Below are 21,590 nucleotides of genomic sequence, written 5' to 3' on the forward strand. Positions count from 1 at the left end.
AGGGAGAAGCAAAGAGGAGGAAAGATAAACAGAGAGGAAAAGGGAAATCCAGAAGTGGTATCACTTATGGTGAATTGATAAGTGGCAGAAGCAAGAGATAACAGGGAAGGGGGGATTGATAAGTAGAGGAAAGAAAAATAATGAAGGAGATGGAGACAAGTGCGAGAAAGATTCAAAATGATCAAAATGAATTGAGAACAAAGTAAGGAGAGGGAGAAAGGGAAAGATGAATAGTTAAGTGTATTGAAGTACAGAAGGGAAGCATCAGAGAACGATTCATAGCTGTGTGGGAGGGAGAGGGAGCTGTGAGGAAAGAGCACTTGCAAAACAGGCGGGGGGCATTTTGAATTCCCATCACCAGATGCAAACGGAAATCCAGATAAACCATGTGAGTGGAGAGCAGAGATCAAGTACTCAGGAGCCCTGTCCTCCCCTTTCATCCCTCCTTCCCCCGGGCATGCTGAACCTCATTCAAAGGCACAGGCCTGATGATCGCCAAGACGCTCCTGCAAGCCGGGTGGAAGAGAGGAGAAAGGTCACCCCCACACTCCAGGAGGGAGCAGCTGGTAGGGAATTATTTTGCTCCTTTGGCCCAAGTGGAAAACTCCACAGCAGCAGTGGGTAAAGTGCTGGGCTGTACCCAATAGTAACCCTACTCAGAGTAGATCCATTGAATCTAAGGCACATGACTAGAAAAGCTGGCAATCCTGGCTTTATGAAAGGAAAAAGCTTTATCTGCTAGATTTCTGCATGCCAAGTAGTTAAAGTCACAGGAGTAGAGCTGGTAACACTGGTGCCTTGTGGAAGGCAGGGAAGCCAATGGTACGTGGAGGCAGAGCCATTGATAAACGGGGCCAACTCAGTCTAGTTTCATCCTCTACTGAGTTCCACAAGGGCAACACCAAGATGGAGGAGGAGGAAGATGACAGCCAGGGCCCCCATAACCCATTGACTGGCTGAGGGCAGCCTGAGGTCAGCAGGGTAGTGCGCCATTTGCCCTAATGGATCTGCCTCCAACTGGCTGGTAAAGATAATGGTGGAAATTCTTGATGGCCTCCATTTGCCTTCCATGCAGTCGAATGAACCCCTACTAGAGCAGAAATTATAAATGTGGCATTTTAATTTCTAAAGTTTGCATTTCTGAAGTATTGGTTCCCTCTACGGGACGTGATGCCTTGTAAGAGTACCTTTGGAAAATGGTAGCTGTGGCTTAATTGAATCATTTTGCATCAGCTTCTCATGCTTCGTTAAGAGCCAAAGCCCCCACTCCCAACATTCTGACCTTGTCAAACAAGCAACTGCGCACCATGAAGTCGGATCAGACACTTCCTTTCCGCCAGCTTGCCCCCTCGGCTGAACCTCTCGGATACACTTGTCTGAACTTAATTTAACCTCCCTCCACAACACCTGTGCTGATTCTTACTGACAAGGGACAGGCCTGCTAACGAAGTAGGAACAAATGGCAAGCAAAGGAAATGCAAATTTAGGAGACTAATAAAAATTAAAACTAGCAAAAGGGGAGAACATGAACCAGGTGCCTGCCTTGGAGCTCTTTTTCATTAGAAGTTTGAAGTCATTGCCAAAAATTGGAATCTTTGCTTACTGAAACCATGAAACGTCACAAACCATTGGGATTTTCCACATCTGGTCAGAAATGGCTTGAATTTCACCCTAAGGGCATTTTCTGTAGCCAGTGTAAGCTAAGATGAAAGTCCTCATTTCACACTCCCTTCTTCGTAAGATAAACAATGCCACCTTTTGAAAAGGACAGTCTACCCAACTCTCTCTATGCTCAGGAGGATGGAACCAGTGAACATGAATTCCAGAACTGTCTACATTGCTCCTTTGAGCTCTGGCTTCCCCTATGGAGGAGTATCATTAGATCCTCAATTTGTAACAGATCAGGGTGCATGGGCATTTTGTGGAAATGGAAACGAAAGGGGTTTATTAATTTCATTCCGAATTGGAACCTGTCAAGAAACGAATGCCAGAGGAATGGATGAGTTCTGATAACCATATATTCATTTGCTTCTACGTATCCCTCGTTTGCTTTGTTTGCCCCCTTCATAGCTGGAATAGGTCAGATGGAGATTTTCAGGGGGCATGAAGAAAAGAGCAGTTTTTAGTTAAATCTATTTTTAGGCAAAGCCCTGGATGCCAATTGCTGGAATAAATCCAATAGTGTCTTTAAAGCTCTAGAGACTAGTGGACAAACTCAGCAACATCTCTGAGCCTTGGGAAAAAACAGCCATGCAGCCTCAGAGTTTCTCTGAGTAAGCTCAGAGTAAGCTTCCTAAACTAGTCTAAGACAGAAGGAAAGGCTGTTCCAGATTCTACCTCCTTTCCGGCTACCTGAGGTTCCCTTGACTTCTTTAGCTTATCAAAGGGACAAGGAATCTCTGGTCCAGGCAGCCTTCCAGGCTTCTCTGTCTTGCCTCTGGGACTCTGCCTCTGGGACTGGCCCTGCTTGGCATCCTCCTTGAGTCTTGTCTGGCTAGAACCCTGGTGATGCTTCTTGCTTGCCTGGATGGAGGATAAAGAAGGATGTGAAGTGTGTGTAGAAACTAACCTGCGGTACAAAGGTAATATTTACATGCATTTCTCCACTTACTTTTGCTTCTGGCCCCACCCACCACTGCCATGTGGCCCTCTAAAGGTTGACCATGGGGTAAAAAAGATTCTCCCTCCCTGCTGATACTCAAATTTCTGAGACTTCACCCAATTTTTCCTCCCAAGTACCTCCAGCATATAAAGCATTACTACTACTACTACTGCTGCTGCTGCTGCTGCTGCTACAGTTGAAAACAACTTACAATCTCAAAAATAAGGTGAACAATTCATGGATGATCAAGGTTTTATTCTGGTTAGACCTGGCATTTAGCAACACCACCACCAAGCAGGGGGCTGGCTGACTAGCACCCACAGACTTTGAAATGCAACCAGTGAAACAAAGGGGGGAAGGGCTTTAATGTCACCTCTGAATCTCCCCTACCAACCACCACAGGGATGGCAGTCTCATTCCTAACCCCTTTCCAACTCCAGCCCAGATGCATAATGAGCCTGACCTGCACTCAAAAATACAAACACGCAGCAGAGGTCTGAACCCTTTGAGGCAAACAATAGGGCTGTCCAATGTAGCACTAAGTAACTTGCTCCATTAGTGCAATGATTTATGTGTGCCCAACAGAACTCTCCTCTCTCCACATGCCACCCCTTAATCTGTTTGCGAGTTGGTTCCCCCAACCCTCCAGCACAGATTTAGGGAGGGCTTGGGGCGGAAAGTTCCATTGTGCAACTGTAAATACTTAATGGAACGAGTACATTGGACAGCACCCAAAGTGCCTACAAATTCACAACTGATTCACTGCAAAGGGAAATAACAGATGGGAAGAACGAAAACCGAAGACCCTGTGCACAAACGGAAAACAAAACAAACGTGGCTCGAATGATCAACACAACCAATAAATTTTAAAAATGAACGGAGCAGCAAAGAAAATCGAAGCAAAGCAGCTGAGGAACATTGTCCTGTGATCTTACATTCTCTTGCTTTGCTCGCAAGGTATTTCTTTATTGGTTATGTATTTTTAAAATGTCTAATCCAGGCTGCATCCAAACACATCCCAGGGTAGTATGCAACAGGATCAACCATCACAGCATACGATAAAAGCCAAACATAAACTGCCATGAAACCAAAGAACACACACAACATAAAGCAGCATAGAACAATAACACTAACCACCCAATGGCTGGGCAAAGGAGCTGAGAATGCGGTTCTGTCACCAATGTTGAAATAAGGTCTGTCTACCAGTCCAGCTGGCTTCTGTATGTGGAATGTATGTGAGGGGCACTATCTTGTCCTTCTCTTAGGGATGGATGGATCTGCCAGTTTTGATTCCTCTCAGATTCTCATTTTTTCCAGTCCTAAGTTCAGTTGCCCACATTACTGCACCAATTTGCAATTTGTTCTTCAAAGTCTTCATCAAAATTCATCAACATTTTAGGGCAGATTTCTCACCATGTACACAGCTTTGTATGCACTTCCTCCATGACAGACACATTTTGCAAGCAATTTCTCCATGTATAATGCATTTTATATGTTATTTTCTCTTCTGGTTGCCACCCTTCTGTCTCGAGAGACAATGGAGTGTGCCTCCTCACTGGGATGCAAGCCTGGGCAATGTGAATGGCGGTCCTAGGCTACCCAGACAACAGGAACCCACAATGCATTTTATTATTTGTACACATTATTTGGTTGGAAAACCTGCACCACAAAATCTGAAAAAAATGTACATTTTGAAGGATAGCTATGTTTTGGTTCATGTATTGTTTCGGAAGGTTAAAATTAAGTAGGTTTGTATTAAAATCTGAACAGAACCAAATTTTTCCTCCATCCCTACTTTCCCCATAGAGTCCACTAGCAGAAAAAGTTAAAATATAAGAAACCAATAAACCAATGTCTTGGGCCAGCCTTGCATACAACCTACTCTTCAGTAGAATGAACAGCCACTGAATTCTACAAAAACCAAAAACAAAAGTCAAGGTATAAAATAAGCTGTCTTTTAAATCACAAGGTATATATATCACTGTAATTTAGGTGTGTTCAGTACCTCCTGATGGTGCCACAGGTGTTTCCACTTTAGCAAACTTCTTCAGTGGATTAGAGCGATACCATCTTTTGAACTGGGCAAGGGGTGTGAAATATTTGCTGATGTATGTATGGACAATATTAACATCAACAGAGTATCTGGTTCATACAGTATGCAGCTCCAGAAATATATTTGAGTTTTAGGATATAATCTATGTTCATGTAAAAATTACACTTTTGTGTATTATGTGATATAATCTTTTATGAGAGAACTGTTTCTATTAAAGGCTGATGGTGGACCTTTTGATGGTGGAATACTTTAAAAAAGAAAACAGTGATATATATACCTCATAGGTTGGTTATAAAAGACACTTAATTTGAAACTTTGACTTTTGGGTTTTTGCGCATGCCTTTAGTAGTCAGGGAGAGGTTTCCTTCTGGGTTTGTTTTCACTCACTAAATTGTGCCCCCCCCAGCCCAAACCTCCCTGCAATCCTGGGCCCACCCTGAACCTACCTGAACTCCGATAGATGGGCGCCATTTCCTCTGACGAGCCAAACTTCTCAGCTCCTCCCTCCCCGGAATCGTCCTGATGATGAGGGTGGGGGGGTTGGGGGCAGTCCTGGGTTGGATTGAAGGCAAGTCCAGGGACATGGCAGTGATCTTGGTGCTTTCTAGGCTCTCTGTGGAGTTGCAGCGCTTGGCGGCCTCTTTGGACCACGATGGACTTCTTTTGACTTCCCTGGGCAGGAAGCTGTCATGGGCAGACTCAGAGCTGCTTTGCGTCGTCACCGAAATGAGGGGCTTGGCTTTCATTCCTGAAGGGAGGGGAGGGGGAGCTTTCCTGTAACTAAAGGCTACATGGAGGGGTGGGGTGGAGAGACAGAGATAGGGAAGGAAAGCAAAATGTGTCAATAAGAAGGGAGCTCTCTACTCATACAGGCACCTATTGGACAGGGCTCATGGTGTTATACGTGGTGAGGCAATGGGGACGAGGAAGGGCCATAGCTCAGTGCCAAACTGATTTGCATGCAGAAGGTCCCAGGTTCAATCCCTGGCATCTCCAGGGAGGGCTAGGAAAGGATCATCTCCAAAAACCTGGAGAGCTCCGGCCAATCAGCACAGAAAGTACTGAACTAGATGGACCAGTGTCTGACTCAATATAAGGCAGCCTCCATGTCCTTCAAGCTCCCCCATCCCCCCACTGTTTGCCTTGTTTTGGAAGTGTTTCACACACACATTTCGTTGTCATTGGCCTAGGAGTGAGAAGACTCGCTGTGCTCGCTTCGGCAGCACATATACTAAAAAAGAGAAGACTCGCAGAGGTATTTGCTAGCTATGTGGTTTCCCCATCTTCCTTTCCTATACCAATTTGTGAGCCATTTTGAATTAATTTAGCAAGGAAATTGGGACAGGCATGTTTAAACAGATAAAATATACAAACATTGCACAGTATCACTGAGACTGGGTCACATCAGACCAGAACAGGTTTGGGGCAGGAGCTCATATTCAACCTTAGCTATCTTCAGGTTGGGCTGGGAAAAGTCTTCTCTGAAAGCTTTGAGAGAGCCTCTGCCTGTCAGTGTAGAACAGGGAGAGCCACTGAAGTGCCTTCCAGCTGTTATCGGACTCCAACTCGCTTCAACCTCAGCTCACACAGGAGTTGGAATTCAGCCACATCTGGAGGGGAGGGCACCACATTGAATAACCCGTGTGAAGATGATGAACCAACTTCCTGTTTTTGGCGAGGGGGTGCAGATGCTGGTTAAATCCCAGCATCTCCAGGTAGAGCTGGGAAAGAATCTGCCTCTGAAACCCTAACAGCCAGGGCAGACTGCACTGAGCTGGGTGGGCCAGGAGTCCGACCTGGTTCAAATCAGCTTCCGAAGTCCTGTGTTGGTACTTACAGGTGCTTGGCTTGAGAATGCTGCTGGTGAGGGGCTGGCCAGGCTGGTGGGTGGTGGTTGCCATGGTAAAGAGAGAGAGGCAGTCATCGTCCTGGGAGCAGCCAGCTTGGATGGCTCTCAGGTAGCTATGGCTGCGCATGCGGAAGCAACCAGGCAGGTCTAAGGCCTCGACAGCCTGCGACTCCACCTCTCCGAAGACAGACTCACACACGGCCTCAAACTGGTGGTTCAACTCATCGTTAATCTGAGGAAAGGGGAAGAAGATGGAGGGGCATGGAAGGCCGTGAATGGAGCTAAGACCTATGGTGCCAGGATTAGGGATGTGCAAATCGGTCCAATTTCTCTTTCCCCCCAGTCTTAAATTCAGTTCTCCACATTTTCACATTTGGACCATCAAATGCACTAATAAATCTTGGCTCTGGAGTCTGTTGTGGTTCTGTTTCAGTGTCTGCTTGCAGAAATGGCTGGTGCATCTGTACATGAGACCTGAGCAAGCATTGCAATTTGGCAAAGGAAGGCTCAGAGGCATGAGATGGGCTAGGTGTGGGGAGGCAGGGATAACCCACAGATTGTGGAGAAGGTGTGTGTGTGTGTCTGCATGTGCTATGCACCAGAACACAGAGGAGCAGCAAAGAAGTCCTAGCCCCAACTCAACCCAACTGGTGCTGCTGGTATGAAATTGAACGTGACTGTTTTGAGCTCAGACTTAAGCCAGGCAGAGAGGGGGTGCGGGGAATCCCTCCAAGCCTCTCTGTCTGGCCCTCAGAACACTCACCAGGCCACACCCCTCACTGTCCCTGCTTCACATCCCAAGTGCTTTTGAATGGCTGGAATGCACCTTGAACTAATGGCTTTTGCTTGCCCGGCTGGAGAATACATGGAGGGATGTATGGGTGGTATCTAATTAATGTGTTCTGTCAGTGCAAGGACTTAAGTTTGCACAGCTTAACTTCCCTCCCCCATGTGTGCCATACATTCCACAAATTTGCTCCAGAGGGTTGGCGAAACCCCCTGAACAGATTTCGGGAACAAATGAGGGAAGGAGGGGGGAAGAACCATTGCATTGTGCTAGCTTAAATCCTGGTGGAATGACTTACTTAGCACCACTTTAGATACAACTCTGTGAGTGTGAGTGAGCATTAATTTCAAGCTACACAAAGGAAGAATATTCTCCGCCCCTTTTTTATAAAAAAATATCTGATTAGAGGATCTCCTGGAGGAATGACATTTGCTCTCCAGTGTAATACTCCAGGTTCTCTACAAGACAAAGATATGCAAGCAAATTCATTTTTTTATATAACTCATTATTTCCCCACAAAATCCTATCCTCCTCTGCACCCACACTTCTGGAAGGGAAAAAAAATCCTCACTTGGGGATTCAGGTGGACACTTGATATTTCAAACTGACTGATTGTGGTGGCATTGAAATATTGACAGTCCAAAGAAGGTGCCCCACAATTGAAGACACATGGCCCAATTTACACAGATGTCAGTTTCCCCCTCCACTCTCCAATTCTTGTACCCCAGGGTAGGAAACCTGTGGCTCTCCAGGTGATGCTGTACTCCAGCTCACACCATGCCTCATTATTGGACATGCTGGCTGGGGCTGATGATATTTGGATTTGAGCATCATCTGGAGGGTCAACACCCTTAAGGTGGCTTTCAAATCCAGATGTTTGAAAAATCCAGTATGGTGAAGTGCAGCCTTGCTCAGTCTGGTGCCTTCCAGATTTTCACATCCAGTTCCCACCATCCCTGAACACTAGCCAGGGCCAGCTGGAGTTGATGGGAGCCAGAGTCCTGTGGCAGGAAGGCCATAGATTCCCCACCCATCTCTACCTAGTCTCCTTCCTGTAAGGCAAGAGCTAAAGAACAAATCACCTCACCTGCCCAGTGGTAAAGGAACGTCCATACCCTTGTCCCCGTGGCCGGATTCGGGGTGACGTGCAGCAGCTGGGACAGTTACAGATATATGAGTCAGAATAGTGCCTACTTGCAAACCTAATGAGAGACATGGGGAAGAAAGGTTTCTGAACAAAACCCAAAACATGACATGATCAGAGCAGATGGAAAATGACTCAGGGCTGGCTGGGTTTGACTTTGCAAGCTTTCTGCCCTTATCCTATCAGATAGGGGTGGGGAACTTCAGGCCCCAAAGCCAAAGGCAGCCCTCCAAGTCCCTCTATTGGGCCCTTGGAATTCTCCACAAGCCACACCCTCAACAATTCTGCTTCACATCTCATTTTTTCTTTCTTTCCCCAGGTTGGAATGTCTGTTGCTTGCCTGATGGAGGTCAGAGAGGGATGTCTGGAAGCCAGACAAGTGCAGAAAGGTAAACTGTATATTTTTGGTCTGCTCACTCATCCCTGGTATGTGATCCTTGGAAAGTTTCCTACAAGAAAATGTGGTCCTTGGGCTGAAAAAAGGTTTCTCAGCTGGTGTGGAGCATAGTTTTAAAGAAACACAAAAATGGATGGGTAGAAGCTTTATATGACAGCCCCCATCCTTTGTCATGGATCCTGAGCAGGTGTGAGGACTGTATCAAAGGAGGAAGAGCCAGCTGGATCAGAAAGAGGTGCTGAGCTTGGCACTAAGCCTAGCCAAGAGCCCCTTGTGCCTGAGGTTGCCCACCCCACCAAACTGAGTCCACTATGAGCCAGGTTCTTCCAAGAAACTGGGCCCCTTTACAGCAGGGGCCGGATGCTTCCCACTGACTCCTGCCCAGCACTGACAATGAATAAAGTGGGAGTTGATTGCAAGGTGATGAAAAGCTAAGTTTCCAGAACTACCCACTGAAGATACTCCACCCTTTAGGAAAGGAGTCAAGCCTAGAAGGGTGTGGTTTGGTCCAAAGGAGATAGAAGGCCAGTTTCTCATTTGTGCAACTGCAGTGCTTGGTGTTCTCCAAGGTCCTGAAACTCCAGTCTGGCCCTACATGCCTCTTGCCTAAGCATCCCTTCTATGCACGGGCTCCTGCTCATGGTCAAGGCATCTCACCTTACTTATCAGTTGCCACCCACTAAAAAATCCATATATTTTTTGTTCCCTGTGCTGAGCATCCCCCCCCCTGTGTGGTTATATGAGAAATGCCCTGTTCTCAGTTTCTTACTTGGTTCTGGCCTGATCTACACTGGAGGAACGGCGGTACCCCTCACGCCGGGTCACCCCCTTGGGAGACACCTTGGTGCTGGTATCCGAGTCCCCACTGTCATCGTCTCCCATGGCCTTGATATAGCTGCCACTCCGCATCCGTCGACAGGGTATCTCTCCATCCTTCCCTGATGCTGGATATCCTCCCCAATCATCTTGGGGTACCTGAAGGAAAAAGAAATTTTGTGCAGTGTGTGTCTTGTGTGCACTTATGCTGGATACTTTGAGGTTAATAGGAAGTTCCACAGAAGATGTTGGTGACAATTTATGACAGCCCCAAGGATGCAGTTATAGCATTTGAGGGAATGATTGCATCTCGATAATGTTCTTCTACCAACCTGCTCAAACATCCCTGTGAGAACGATAGCACTCTGTTTGGCTTAGGAGTCAGCTCTACACAACAAACTTGTATTGGTTTTAAAAACCCTTAACTGTAATAATAATCACCGTTATTTATTTATTTATACCCTCTTTATCACTGACAGGGACTCTTTGTAGCTTGGTGAGGATTTTCTGCCAGTGATCGATAAGCCTCTTCAAACTACAGTTCCCAGGGAAAGATGAGGGGTTGGGGGGAAAAGTAGGTTAGATGCCCTGAAGCTCTCTGACATCTCCACTGGAGACTGCTAAGGGATGCAAAGGTTATGGCTCTCATAAGCTGTCTGTAAAGAAACTGAGAACACAGACATTTTGTAAAGAAATTGAGAACACAGACATTTTGGATTTGGAAGGCTTTAACAATGTTTTTGGGTGGCATGCATACTTGTGGTATGACAAGGTTAAAGCACATAAAGCATTCAAAAACCATATTGTCAGAAGAGCATTGTTTAATGTTTGGACAAGATATAAAGACTTACTTGAAAACAAAACCCCAAGGTGGCTATCACCAATGGAGGCGAAGGCTCAGAAAAAAAAACTTAATATGAAGGCTAAATGGCCAAAATATTGGGAAATTTTGGAACAAGAAGGAGACAAATTGAAATTGCAGAGTTTTGAGAAATTAAAAGATAAAGTGTGAGACTGGCTACATTACTATCAGATAATGGAGGCATATAACTTGGACAATAAAATTGGCTTCCAGGTGGAAAAATCAAAACTAGAAACAGAACTGTTAGAACCTAAAACTAAGATTTTGTCAAAGATGTATAACTTGCTGTTGAAATGGAATACTCAGGATGAAACAGTCAAATCTGCTATGATTAAATGGGCACAAGATGTTGGACATAAAATTATGTTTGCTGACTGGGAACAGTTGTGGACCACAGGTATGACATTTACGGCATGTAATGCCCTAAGAGAGAATATTATGAAAATGATATACAGGTGGTACATGACACCAGTCAAGCTTGCAAAAATCTATCATCTGCCTGATAATAAATGTTGGAAATGTAGAGAAACTGAAGGTACATTCTTTCACCTTTGGTGGACGTGCCCAAGGATTAAGGCTTTCTGGGAGATGATATATAATGAACTGAAAAAGGTATTTAAATATACCTTCTTGAAGAAACCAGAGGCCTTTCTCCTGGGCATAGTCGGCCAATTGGTGCCAAAGAAAGACAGAACTTTTTTTATGTATGCCACAACAGCAGCAAGAATACTTATTGCAAAGTATTGGAAAACACAAGATCTACCCACCCTGGAAGAATGGCAGATGAAGGTGATGGACTATATGGAACTGGCGGAAATGACTGACAGAATCCGAGACCAGGGAGAAGAATCGGTGGAAGAAGATTGGAAGAAATTTAAAGACTATCTTCAGAAATATTGTAAAATTAATGAATGTTAGAATGATGCTGGATAGAAACTAAGTGGTCTTTAGCTGTAATGTTATAAGAGAATACGAGAAAGTGGTTATTAACAGGTAAAAACTTAATGTTATAATATTTTAAAATTGAAGATTAAGATGATTGAAGAGGGGAGGGATTTGCTGAATTAAAAATTTGAATTGGAATACAGAAAAGGGAGGCGTGAGGAGGTCCGGGAAATAAGCAAATGAAAATATGTGATGGAAAGACTGAATTGTGATGGAAAGACTGAATTTAACTATTTTTATTTTGTATTTTTTTCTTTTTTCCTTTTTTCTTTTATATTTGGTAACTTTTTTGAAAATCTCAATAAATATCTTAAAAAAGAAAAAAGAAAAAAGAAACTGCCTGCCTGCTACAAATACACTGAGATCTAATGTTAGGTCCCTGGGTGGTTTGTAGTTTGCTACAGGTTCTGATTTTCAATAATTTAACAATAGTAAGTAAAATATGGAAGAGCCAAAGCACAGTGACAGAGGACATGCATTGCATGCAGAAGGTCCCAGGAATTAGTTAGGGCTGGGAGAGACACCCTCTCCGAAACCCTGGAGAGCCACTGTTAGTAAATGTAGACAGTGCTGAGGTAGCTGGGCCAATGGTCTGACTCGGTGTAAAGTAACTTCCTCTGTTTCTGAAACTGCAAGCAAAAAAGGAATAGATCTCTGCCATGATTGGACTTGTGCTAATTACTTCTCTCGCGGTGTCTGTATTCCTTGCTTGTAAGGGCTGTTCAATTGCTTTCGACCAGGTCTTTGCTCAATTCTGCTAACCTGTTTTAGATTTATATGTTAGAATTGCTGATCTGTAGCAGCCCAGATGTAGGCTCAGGTTTGCAGATGCAGATCATCTCAGTGCATGGCTCCTGGGATGCAGTCTGTAATTGGATCCACCCCAAAGTAATGTTTTGGGTCTGGCTCCACTCCAAAGTCACTATTCTGCACCTGGCTCCAGGTTGCTGGACCTCAGGGTCCTAGTAAACCTTGTTTTCTGAACTTATTACACCTCAATACCAATGGGAAACCCACTGCCCTCCATGTGTTGCTGTCCTATGACTCCCACCAACCCTTCATGCTGAAAGGAAGCCATATCAATAAATCATAAACTGGTTTATCTGCATAGAATGGATGTGTTTTTTATGCATCATAAGATAGAAATGTGCTCAGCTATTTTCTTCTTCTGTGGGCTTTTTTCTTTGGTGTGTGTATCTTATGTTCTCTGTTTGCTGGTGCCAAGGGCTTTTGTGTTGGCACATGGGTGAGTTTTAATGTTGTACAGCAGACAAATTCATTGCAACAGTTGCACAAGGCGAAATCTGTTGCACGACAGATTGTGAAATCTATAGTGCAACAAAGTTACCAGCAACCTGCTTATGCATTTCCTTGTGCAACAATGTTCTCCTGCAGCAAAAACATTTTGCTAGTGGAAGAAGTAAGCTGCCAAGAGACTTTGACTTAGTGCTACAGTGGATGGATACAACCCTTATTCCCTTGCTTCTGAAAACATCTTCTCCAGACTCTGCTGCTTTCTATCTTCATGTGAAATGTCAAAATGAATATTGCTCTTTTTACTTAAAAATATTCACAAGGGAAAATACTCACATCTAAAAGGAAGTTGGATTTTTAAAACAACAGCAACAGAGTCCACTCAAAGTTCTATCCCTGAGCTTTAAGCAAAACATTTTACATAAAGAAATGTGGGTATTTATATATTGTACGAGTTCAGAAAAAAGTGATCTTCTGCAGCCAAACAGCAGCCAAATCCACTGCTAATCAACTGTTGACCCATTGTTTAATTTATGGGGTTGATCCTGGCTAACATAGTTGCAGGAGGCTGCAACTGAAAGATACTTATCTGAGAGTGAACTGCACTCTTAGACGTCATTTCAAGAAGACATACATTTTTCATCAGAGCCCATTCACACATTCAGCCATCAGCCATCAGGTGGTGATGTCAAATCAAGGGATCTACAGGTGTGTGCAAACTTGATCTGACCTGATGTTCAGAGTGTTCCTCTGAGTTCCTATATCCCAAAATACATTAAGCTAAGTGTTCTTAGAAGATATCAATATTTTTATTAAGATTTACAAATTAAATAAGAGATGTGTACAACTGCTAAGTTCTCTTTTGGGGTGATAAAATGTTGGTACTGAAATACATTAAACTAGCCTTCTTCAACCTGGTGGCCGCCAGGTGTTATGGACTACAGCTTTCAGGAGCCCATACTGAGAAGGATGAATAAGATACATGCGTGAAATTGGTTGTCCTATGTGCCATATTTGGCTTCATACACTTAAAGCAATTGTCTCCTACAGCCAAATCATATGTGAGCTTTTAAAAAACTTTTTATAAAGCTTGCCCCAAATGCACTAAAGAGGTGCCGATACTCAGTTCTGGTGAATTCCAGCTGAAAAAGAACACACGCAGAATAAATCATGTACATAGCACTGGGGGAGGGTTATTGGGTTGTTGCTGCTTTTATTTTGATTATGTGCTTGGTGGTTTTATACTTTGATTTTATCCTGCGAACCACCCTGAGACTTGCGGGTATAGGGCAGTATATAAATTCTAATTCTAATCACCCAAACTTCAATTAGCCAGCAAAGGTGAAAATACAGGTAAAATACAACTGAGCTCTTTCTACCTCCACAGCTGATCTAAGCTTTTTTTGGGAGGGCCACTCACATGGAAGAGTTAAACTGGGGAAACAGTCTGGGGAAATGCATTAGTCCCCCTACTTCAGTGGCTCGGATCCAACTTGCACCCCACCCCCCAAGTAGCTGTTTATAATTTTTCTAAAAAGCCAGGGGATCCATTGATGGAACTGCTGATACCCTGCCCAGTTCGGCAATTAGGTTAGCCGCTGAAGTTATCACCACATTTCCATATGCAACTCCAAATTCCCAAAACATGGACTCATCAAGATCTTGCAGCTAACAGAGCTCTTTGGCTAGAGGCAACCAAAGCTGGCTTCTTAGCCCCCAGAAAGCTGGAAGCTGCCTACTTGTAGACACAACCTGACCTATACATCATAGTTCTCTAGAGCATCCTTTGACAACTTGGTGCCCTTCAGCTGATGGAAGTTATAGTTCAAAAATATTTGGAGGTTGCCAGGTTGGCAACAGAGCTTGAACCTTGCCTACCCTTCAGTTCAAGACTCTCCAGATGTGATGGACTTTCCCCAGACCAAGTTATTACATTTCCCACCCCATGGAAGCATGTCTGCTCCAGAAAGAAGAAGAAGAAGAAGAAGAAGAAGAAGAAGAAGAAGAAGAAGAAGAAGAAGAGGAGTTTGGATTTGATATCCCGCCTTTCACTCCCCTTCAGGAGTCTCAAAGCGGCTAACATTCTCCTTTCCCTTCCTCCCCCACAACAAACACTCTGTGAGGTGAGTGGGGCTGAGAGACTTCAAAGAAGTGTGACTGGCCCAAGGTCACCCAGCAGCTGCATGTGAAGGAGCGGAGACACGAACCCGGTTACCCAGTGACTACCGCTCTTAACCACTACACCACACTGGCTCCCACACTGGGAGGCAGGGCTTTCTCCCATCCAGAAATCCTCACCTCATGGCTTCTCCAGCAGATGAAATCCCACCCATAACCAGAGCAGCAAAGCAGACAGGCAAACATCTGTCTGCACCGATGACACCCTTACCAGTTTCCGGTGACGAGTTGGCATCCCTTGGGCTATCGGGAGGAGGGCAAAACAGGTAGATGGGAGCAAGAGGCCAGAACAGACACAGTTGCCTCTTTGTCTCTTTCTCCCAGGAAACATCAAGGGATGTTTCTTTTCATCCTTGGGCCCACCCCCCTGCTGCAGTGGGCTGAGACGGGGACAGCCAAAGCGAGGATGGGATGGGCGGAGTGTTCCCTATACAGCAGCCCCTCCCTCCAGCCCCTCACTCTGGATGGGCAATCAAGTCAAGTGTCATTCAATCTCTCCTTCCCCCTGGGGAAAAAACACACACAGAGAGGGAGAGCGAGAAGAGTTAATTAGCTTTTAATTAAAAAAGAACAAGCCCGTCATGGAGCTGGCTGGCTGAGTAAGCCTCTAAGCTGGGGGTAAGGGGGGAGTTTGGATCATGTCTGGGAGCAGGAGGATGTAAACAGAAGGAGCAGGATAAGTTTTGATATGTCCAGGCTGACGGAGATGGGGGGGTCCTTAGGCAGGACTTTGACTAGTGCCACGGGCTGTGGAGGGTGGTCTCCAGTCTTTGTTGTCCCAAGCTTGGCATGCCCCCCCCCCCAGTTAACTGGAGCCTTAAATCTCAGGCTTGAGGGCTGGGATTGGCTGTTTCTACTGAACTAGTTTTCTAGTGTGAGCAGAGCCCTGTGATTGGAGAATGCTGGGAAATGGGACACTCAGGCCTGACCAGAGTTTCACATCAAGCAAAACTTTACTGTGGATTTAGTCATCTTCAGATGTTTTGGACTGCAACTCCCATCACTCCCGCCAGCAGGATGGGAATTGTAGTCCAAAACAACCAGACCACATCTGCTTGGAAAAGGTTAGAAGTAGCTCAGTCGGTAGAGCAGGAGACTCTTAATCTCAGAGTCATGGATCTGAGCCCCACATTGGGTGAAAGATTATTGCATTGCATGACATTGGACTAGATGACCCTCGTGGTCCCTTCCAACTGTGATACAGTGGTACCTCGGGTTAAGTACTTAATTCGTTCTGCAGGTCCGTTCTTAAGCTGAAACTGTTCTTAACCTGAAGCACCACTTTAGCTAATGGGGCCTCCTGCTGCTGCCGCGCCGCCGGAGCAAGATTTCTGTTCTTATCCTGAAGCAAAGTTCTTAACCTGAAGAACTATTTCTGGGTTAGCGGAGTCTGTAAGCTGAAGCATATGTAACCTGAAGCATATGTAACCCGAGGTACCACTGTATATGCATACAAACAAGGCCTGAGTAACTTGTGCCTCACTGAAACAAAAGCGACCTACTAACCAAACCTTTGAATTTCCTTCTCTATGAATGGGGCTGTTTACTTTATCCAGCTGGGAGAAATAATGTTGTGTGGGAAACTGGTAAGAACACTTCTAAGAACTTTGTCTGGCGGGGAATGAAGACATTATTTTCCTGACAAGCTTTCCCAGCTGGATGAATAGGCCTCTGCCAGCAGTGTCCCTTTCATATTATTTTAAAAATGCATATTCTGTTGCTTTCTGTGTTGTTCCTAATTGGGTTTTTTAAAGTTGTTTTTATTGCTCAGAGCAGGCCTATTGAAATTAATGAACATGACTAAGTTAGACTATCAAGGCAATGTACTAAATATAATGGGTTATATCCAACTAAGTTTCACTCATTTTTGTACATTGCCTTGATATAACTATCTATCTGGAAGGCAATTAATAAATATCTATAACAACAATAATAACTTTTTAAAAATGAAGAACTAATATGTGAATTTGCTTTCCTCCTCCCAACCACTGTGTCATGTTTTGATTTTTAGGAGGTTTTCGCAGCTGCGGAATGGGTAGAAATACCGTAGGATAAATAAATAAAAGTGATGTTTGGTTCAAGCAGAGTAATGCTTGTTGTTGTCAGGATATGATCTTGCAAATAGTATTGAGAAATGTTGGGCTGTGGTCTTAGCTAATGATAACACAAGGCCCTAGAGACTCAGTAACTCACCAGTCATCTTGCTGCGTTCTCCTCTGTCATATTGAGAGAGAACAGGTTATTTGGTGAATAAGTGGGAGGGGATTTGGAGAAATTCACACTTCTGAAAACAATACATGAACGGAAACACAAATATCCTACTAAATTCACACTTGTCTGAATTTTGCAATGCAGTTCTCTGGCAGAACAGAATGTGCACAGAAATGCATACTGTATATCAATGGAAATAGCATACAACTACATTATATTAGGGGAATGGATGGCAAAATTTTGTATATTACACCAAATTGTATACAAAATGTGTTTATTAGGACTGTGGTTCCCAAACGTCTCCCTGCCCTCCACGGACCACTTGCAAATTGTGAAAGGTCTTGGCAGACTGCTTAATGATTTTTCTGTTGGCTGCAGCATTTGTAACGTGCTGTGATTGTCAATTGCATTTTAATTGCTTCTTTCATTGGACTACTACTCCCAGCCAACACAGCTGTGCTTGCTGGGGCTGATGGGAGATGTAGTCCAACACCATCTAGAGGAAGGCAGGTTGGCAAAGATTGACTGGGACGGTGCAAGACAGCCCACATGGAACACACAGCTTTGACTTCCCAGCAAAGGATCATAGTTGGGGTACTGACCCCACTGTCCACAGCATTTGCCACCTGAGGGGATGATTTCACTCTACCTAAAGGGAAGCTTTGGCCTTGTATCTCAGGCATGAAAAACTGCCTGACTCTGATCACGTAAGCCAACTGGAGAACGTCTACTTGTGACATTGCGCTCTACAGAATACCATAGGGTGGTGGCCACAAAATCGGGCATTCTTTGCTGTTGACCCTGTTATGTGGAATGCCTTTCCCCCTACCATAGGTGAAGCAGTAGCTACCAGCTGCTTCACACAATATCTTGAAAATATGCATCTTTTTGCTCAGACATTCTCTGACCCATAAGATTGAACCCTGAATTATTTGTACGAACCCTTTGAATTACTTCTTTACTTGCTCTTACATGGCTCCATTGGTTTTAGGTTGTATTTTGTTTCACGCATAGTGTTTTTATATTGTACACAGTGTACACTGCTTAGAGATTTTTAAAATATTAAGTGGTTTAGGAATGCTTTTAAATAAATAAATGCATATTTACACAGCTACAGTAGCCACATGCTAGAAGATCATAGAAGCAGCTCCAAAATAGCTGTGTGTGTGTTAGATAAAAAGGTAAAGGACTTCTGCACGGTTAAGTCCAGTCAAAGGCGACTATGGGGTTGTGGCGCTCAATTCACTTTCAGGCTGAGGGAGCCGACGTTTGTCCACAGAGAGCTTTCTGGGTCATGTGGCCAGCATGACTAAACCGCTTCTGGTGCAACGGAACACAGTGACGGAAACCAGAGTGTATGGAAACACCGTTTACCTTCCTGCCGCAGTGGTACCTATTTATCTACTTGCACTGGCATGCTTTTGAACTGTTAGGTTGGCAGGAGCTGGGACTGAGCAACAGGAGCTCACCCCGTTGTGGGGATTCGAACCGCCAATCTTCTGATTGGCAAGCCCAAGACCCTTAGTGGTTTAGACCACAGCACCACCTGCGTCCCTGTGTGTGTGTATCACGTGGTGGGTCTGTGTGCCCAGGAGGGCTAGTTTCAGGATTTGGTGTCCTCCTTAAGCAGCAAGTCACAGAAAGGACTAGATATGCAAATTGAGAGCCCACCCAGGAGTCTCCTGTCAGATGATTGAAGCAAACAAATATAGGGGGAAGGCATGGCCACAGGGGTGAAGGTGAAAACAGGGGTTGAAAACTTAGTAGTTGCATGGGGTGGGAAGCGCAGTGGAATCTACCAGTGGAGAGAGCAAGGCTGCAGCCCCCAGTGTGTGTGCATATGAGCACATTAGATTTTACTTTATTGTTGTTTTTGTATTTGGTTTCAATGCTCCTTGTTAATCCACACCCCAGCTTGGTTTTAATGCATCTATGTGGGATTTTTGTTCATTTATTCAGTTCTAAGTCGCTTTGGATTACATTGGGCAAGATAAAGTGACCAACAAATTTAATAAATAGTAATATTAATCATTTCTATTTTTATCCTGTAAGTTGCTTTGAGACACTTTGGTTTAAAAAGTGACAAATACATGTCATCATCATCATGATGTAACTTGAATATCCCAGCTCCATGAGGGGATATATGTATAGTTTTCAATCACAGTTCATCAAACAGCATCCGGGGTGAAGAGTCCTGGTTCCTTCCAGCAGCAGCTTTAATATTGAAATACCTTTAAATGTTTTATAATAGGAAGCAAACCGGGAGAAAGAAGGGAGGGCGGCGATGCAGCAGCTGCAGCAGCTGCTAGGCTCATTCAAGCCATCTAGCCATCCAGGTGTGTGCTAGGGAAGGGGGATGCCCTGATGATGCAGGCTGAAGGCCGGCAGGCCAGGGACCTCTGCAAAAGTCTGTGAGGTGCATGTTAAAGAGGAAGACAGGAGGAGGAGGGGGGGGATGCAGGAGGAAGCCAGGGACTGAGGCAGGCAGATTGCAAAAGAGAAGCAAACCACAACCCTAGCTGCACAAGGCAGCCTGGTTGGATCGAGGAAAAAGGCAGAGGATAGGGAATGGGCAAATCTGTCAGTTTAAGGTTCTCCCAGCTTCTCATTTATTTTGTCTTAAGTTATTTACATTTCTCCACCAAGAGGGGTGTGTGTGTGTGTGTTTGTGTTTTAAAATCATCATAAAAATTCATTAGCATACCAGAGTAATTTCTCCTAAAATGCACATTTTTAATGCATTTTTTGCATTAATATACATTGATATACCTTTTGCCTAATAGAATTTTGCGAAACAATTTCCACTAATATTCGTATATGTTCTTTTCACTAATACATGCATTTTGATCAATGCTTGTACGTGTATGTTTATGCACATTACTTGGCTGGAGAACTGCACTGCAAATTTCAGAGGTGTGAGAATTTTGAAGGATGGCTGACTTTTGACTCACATCTTGTTTTGGAAAGTGTGAATTAGGTAAGTTTGCTTTCAATGCCACCTGAATCAAAGCCCCCCCACCTGCCCATCTTCTTACTTACAACCCTGCTAGCAAACAAATAAGCAAGCAAGCAAATAAAAACTTTAATTACTTGCACAGTCCTAACTGTAAGAGGTTCTGGTTGTTAACAGTTGGATCTAAGCAAGCGTGGGTTTTTGTGGGGGTCATTTTATTTTCTACATTTTATCTGTACAGTGAACTGGGCCTACTGCTTGAACAATATTTCATTTGTATTAAATCATGGATAGCCGCCTTGAGCTTTGGGAAGAGTCAGGGCAGAGATCAAAATATATGTGAGGCTCCAGAAGCAAGGAATTGGAGTGAGATTCTGGAATCTGGCTGCGTTTTGAGCTGGGGTCAGATTCTTGCTTAATTTTCCACCAGGATCAAGCACATCCACCAGTAGTGTGCAGCTATGCCAAGTTTCGTCTCTGCTTCTGTCAGCCTCCTAGCCAAATGAGCGCCAACACTCACTCTGCGCATCCAGCCAGGAATATGAACAAGAGATCCGAGGAACAAAAGGCAAAAACTGGGAACTCAGTCCAGGAAATTAGGCAAAATTATTCTCAAGCCCTTGACTAAGAGGAATACTGCTGGGTTAACCACACAATGCACCAGACCTGTCCTTACCTCTTTAGCATTTCAGGAACCTTGGTTCCTAGGGAGGAGGGCAACAGCTTTACAAGGCCCCTAGGTACAAGAGCACCCACCAAATTCACCTTTCTTAATGCCTCCGGCAAAACCTTTAGACCGGGTCGGCCCTACTAGTAGGCAGAGTGAGGAGGTGACCTCAGGTGGCAGAACCAGAGAGTGTGTGTCAGTGGTGGTAGCGGTGCCCAGACATTGCCCTTTGTGTTGGACATGTTCTGTCCTGTGCCCCCTAAGGCAGCTTACTGCCCTTTGATAGAGAACAAAGAGTCCAGCACCCTAAAGCTCAAGGTGTGGCTAATCGTTCCAAGTCAATGTGCAATTCAGCCATCGACTTTTGTGGAATTCTGTGGATTCCAAAGCAAGCTGACCTGACCCACACCTCCTGAATGAATGCACAGTTCAGAATGAAATTATCCTTCATATGTTGCACCTCTCAGAATTTTGTGATACAGTATTCAGTTCAAGAAACAGAGAATCATAGAACTGCAGAGTTGGAAGGGACCCTGAGAGTCAATGCAGGAATCTCACCACATGGTCTCCCATTCAAGTTGAAACCATAGTGGACCCTGCTTAGCTTTGCAAATGTGCTAGCAGTTTTATTGTTACACCACTATTCAAATGTGTGGGGAAATATATTTTAAGATAAAACATTTTTGAAATGTGAATAGTTAGATAAAATATATATTTATATGTGATAAAATAGGCATTTAAATAGACATTTCCATGTAGATTCACTTTTATAACTAGCTGATTAAGGTAGAAACAGGATGGGTTGGACCTGTTTGTTAGGAGGTACGTAGTTTTTAAACTGTTTTGAGACATTTTAGTTGTCTTGTTTTAGC

The 21,590-nt window shown here is 44.3% G+C and overlaps 1 protein-coding gene across 3 annotated transcripts in view; it reads right to left on the reverse strand.

The window, feature by feature from the left end:
- DLGAP3 (DLG associated protein 3) overlaps window positions 1–21,590 on the reverse strand; it is a 186,589-nt gene that overhangs the window by 14,817 nt on the left and 150,182 nt on the right. For 2 of the 3 annotated variants that reach the window (XM_082233190.1, XM_082233189.1), the window contains 4 exons: window positions 9,602–9,807; window positions 8,379–8,493; window positions 6,493–6,736; window positions 5,102–5,442 (listed from right to left, as the gene is read on the reverse strand). In XM_082233190.1, the coding sequence (XP_082089316.1) occupies window positions 5,102–5,442; window positions 6,493–6,736; window positions 8,379–8,493; window positions 9,602–9,807 (906 nt within the window). The remainder of the gene's footprint in view (window positions 1–5,101; window positions 5,443–6,492; window positions 6,737–8,378; window positions 8,494–9,601; window positions 9,808–21,590) is intronic. The other variant, XM_082233191.1, reaches the window with a different exon arrangement.

This window comes from Podarcis vaucheri (genome assembly GCF_965113315.1).
Source record: "Podarcis vaucheri genome assembly, chromosome: 7".
NCBI classification, from domain to species: Eukaryota; Metazoa; Chordata; class Lepidosauria; order Squamata; family Lacertidae; genus Podarcis; species Podarcis vaucheri.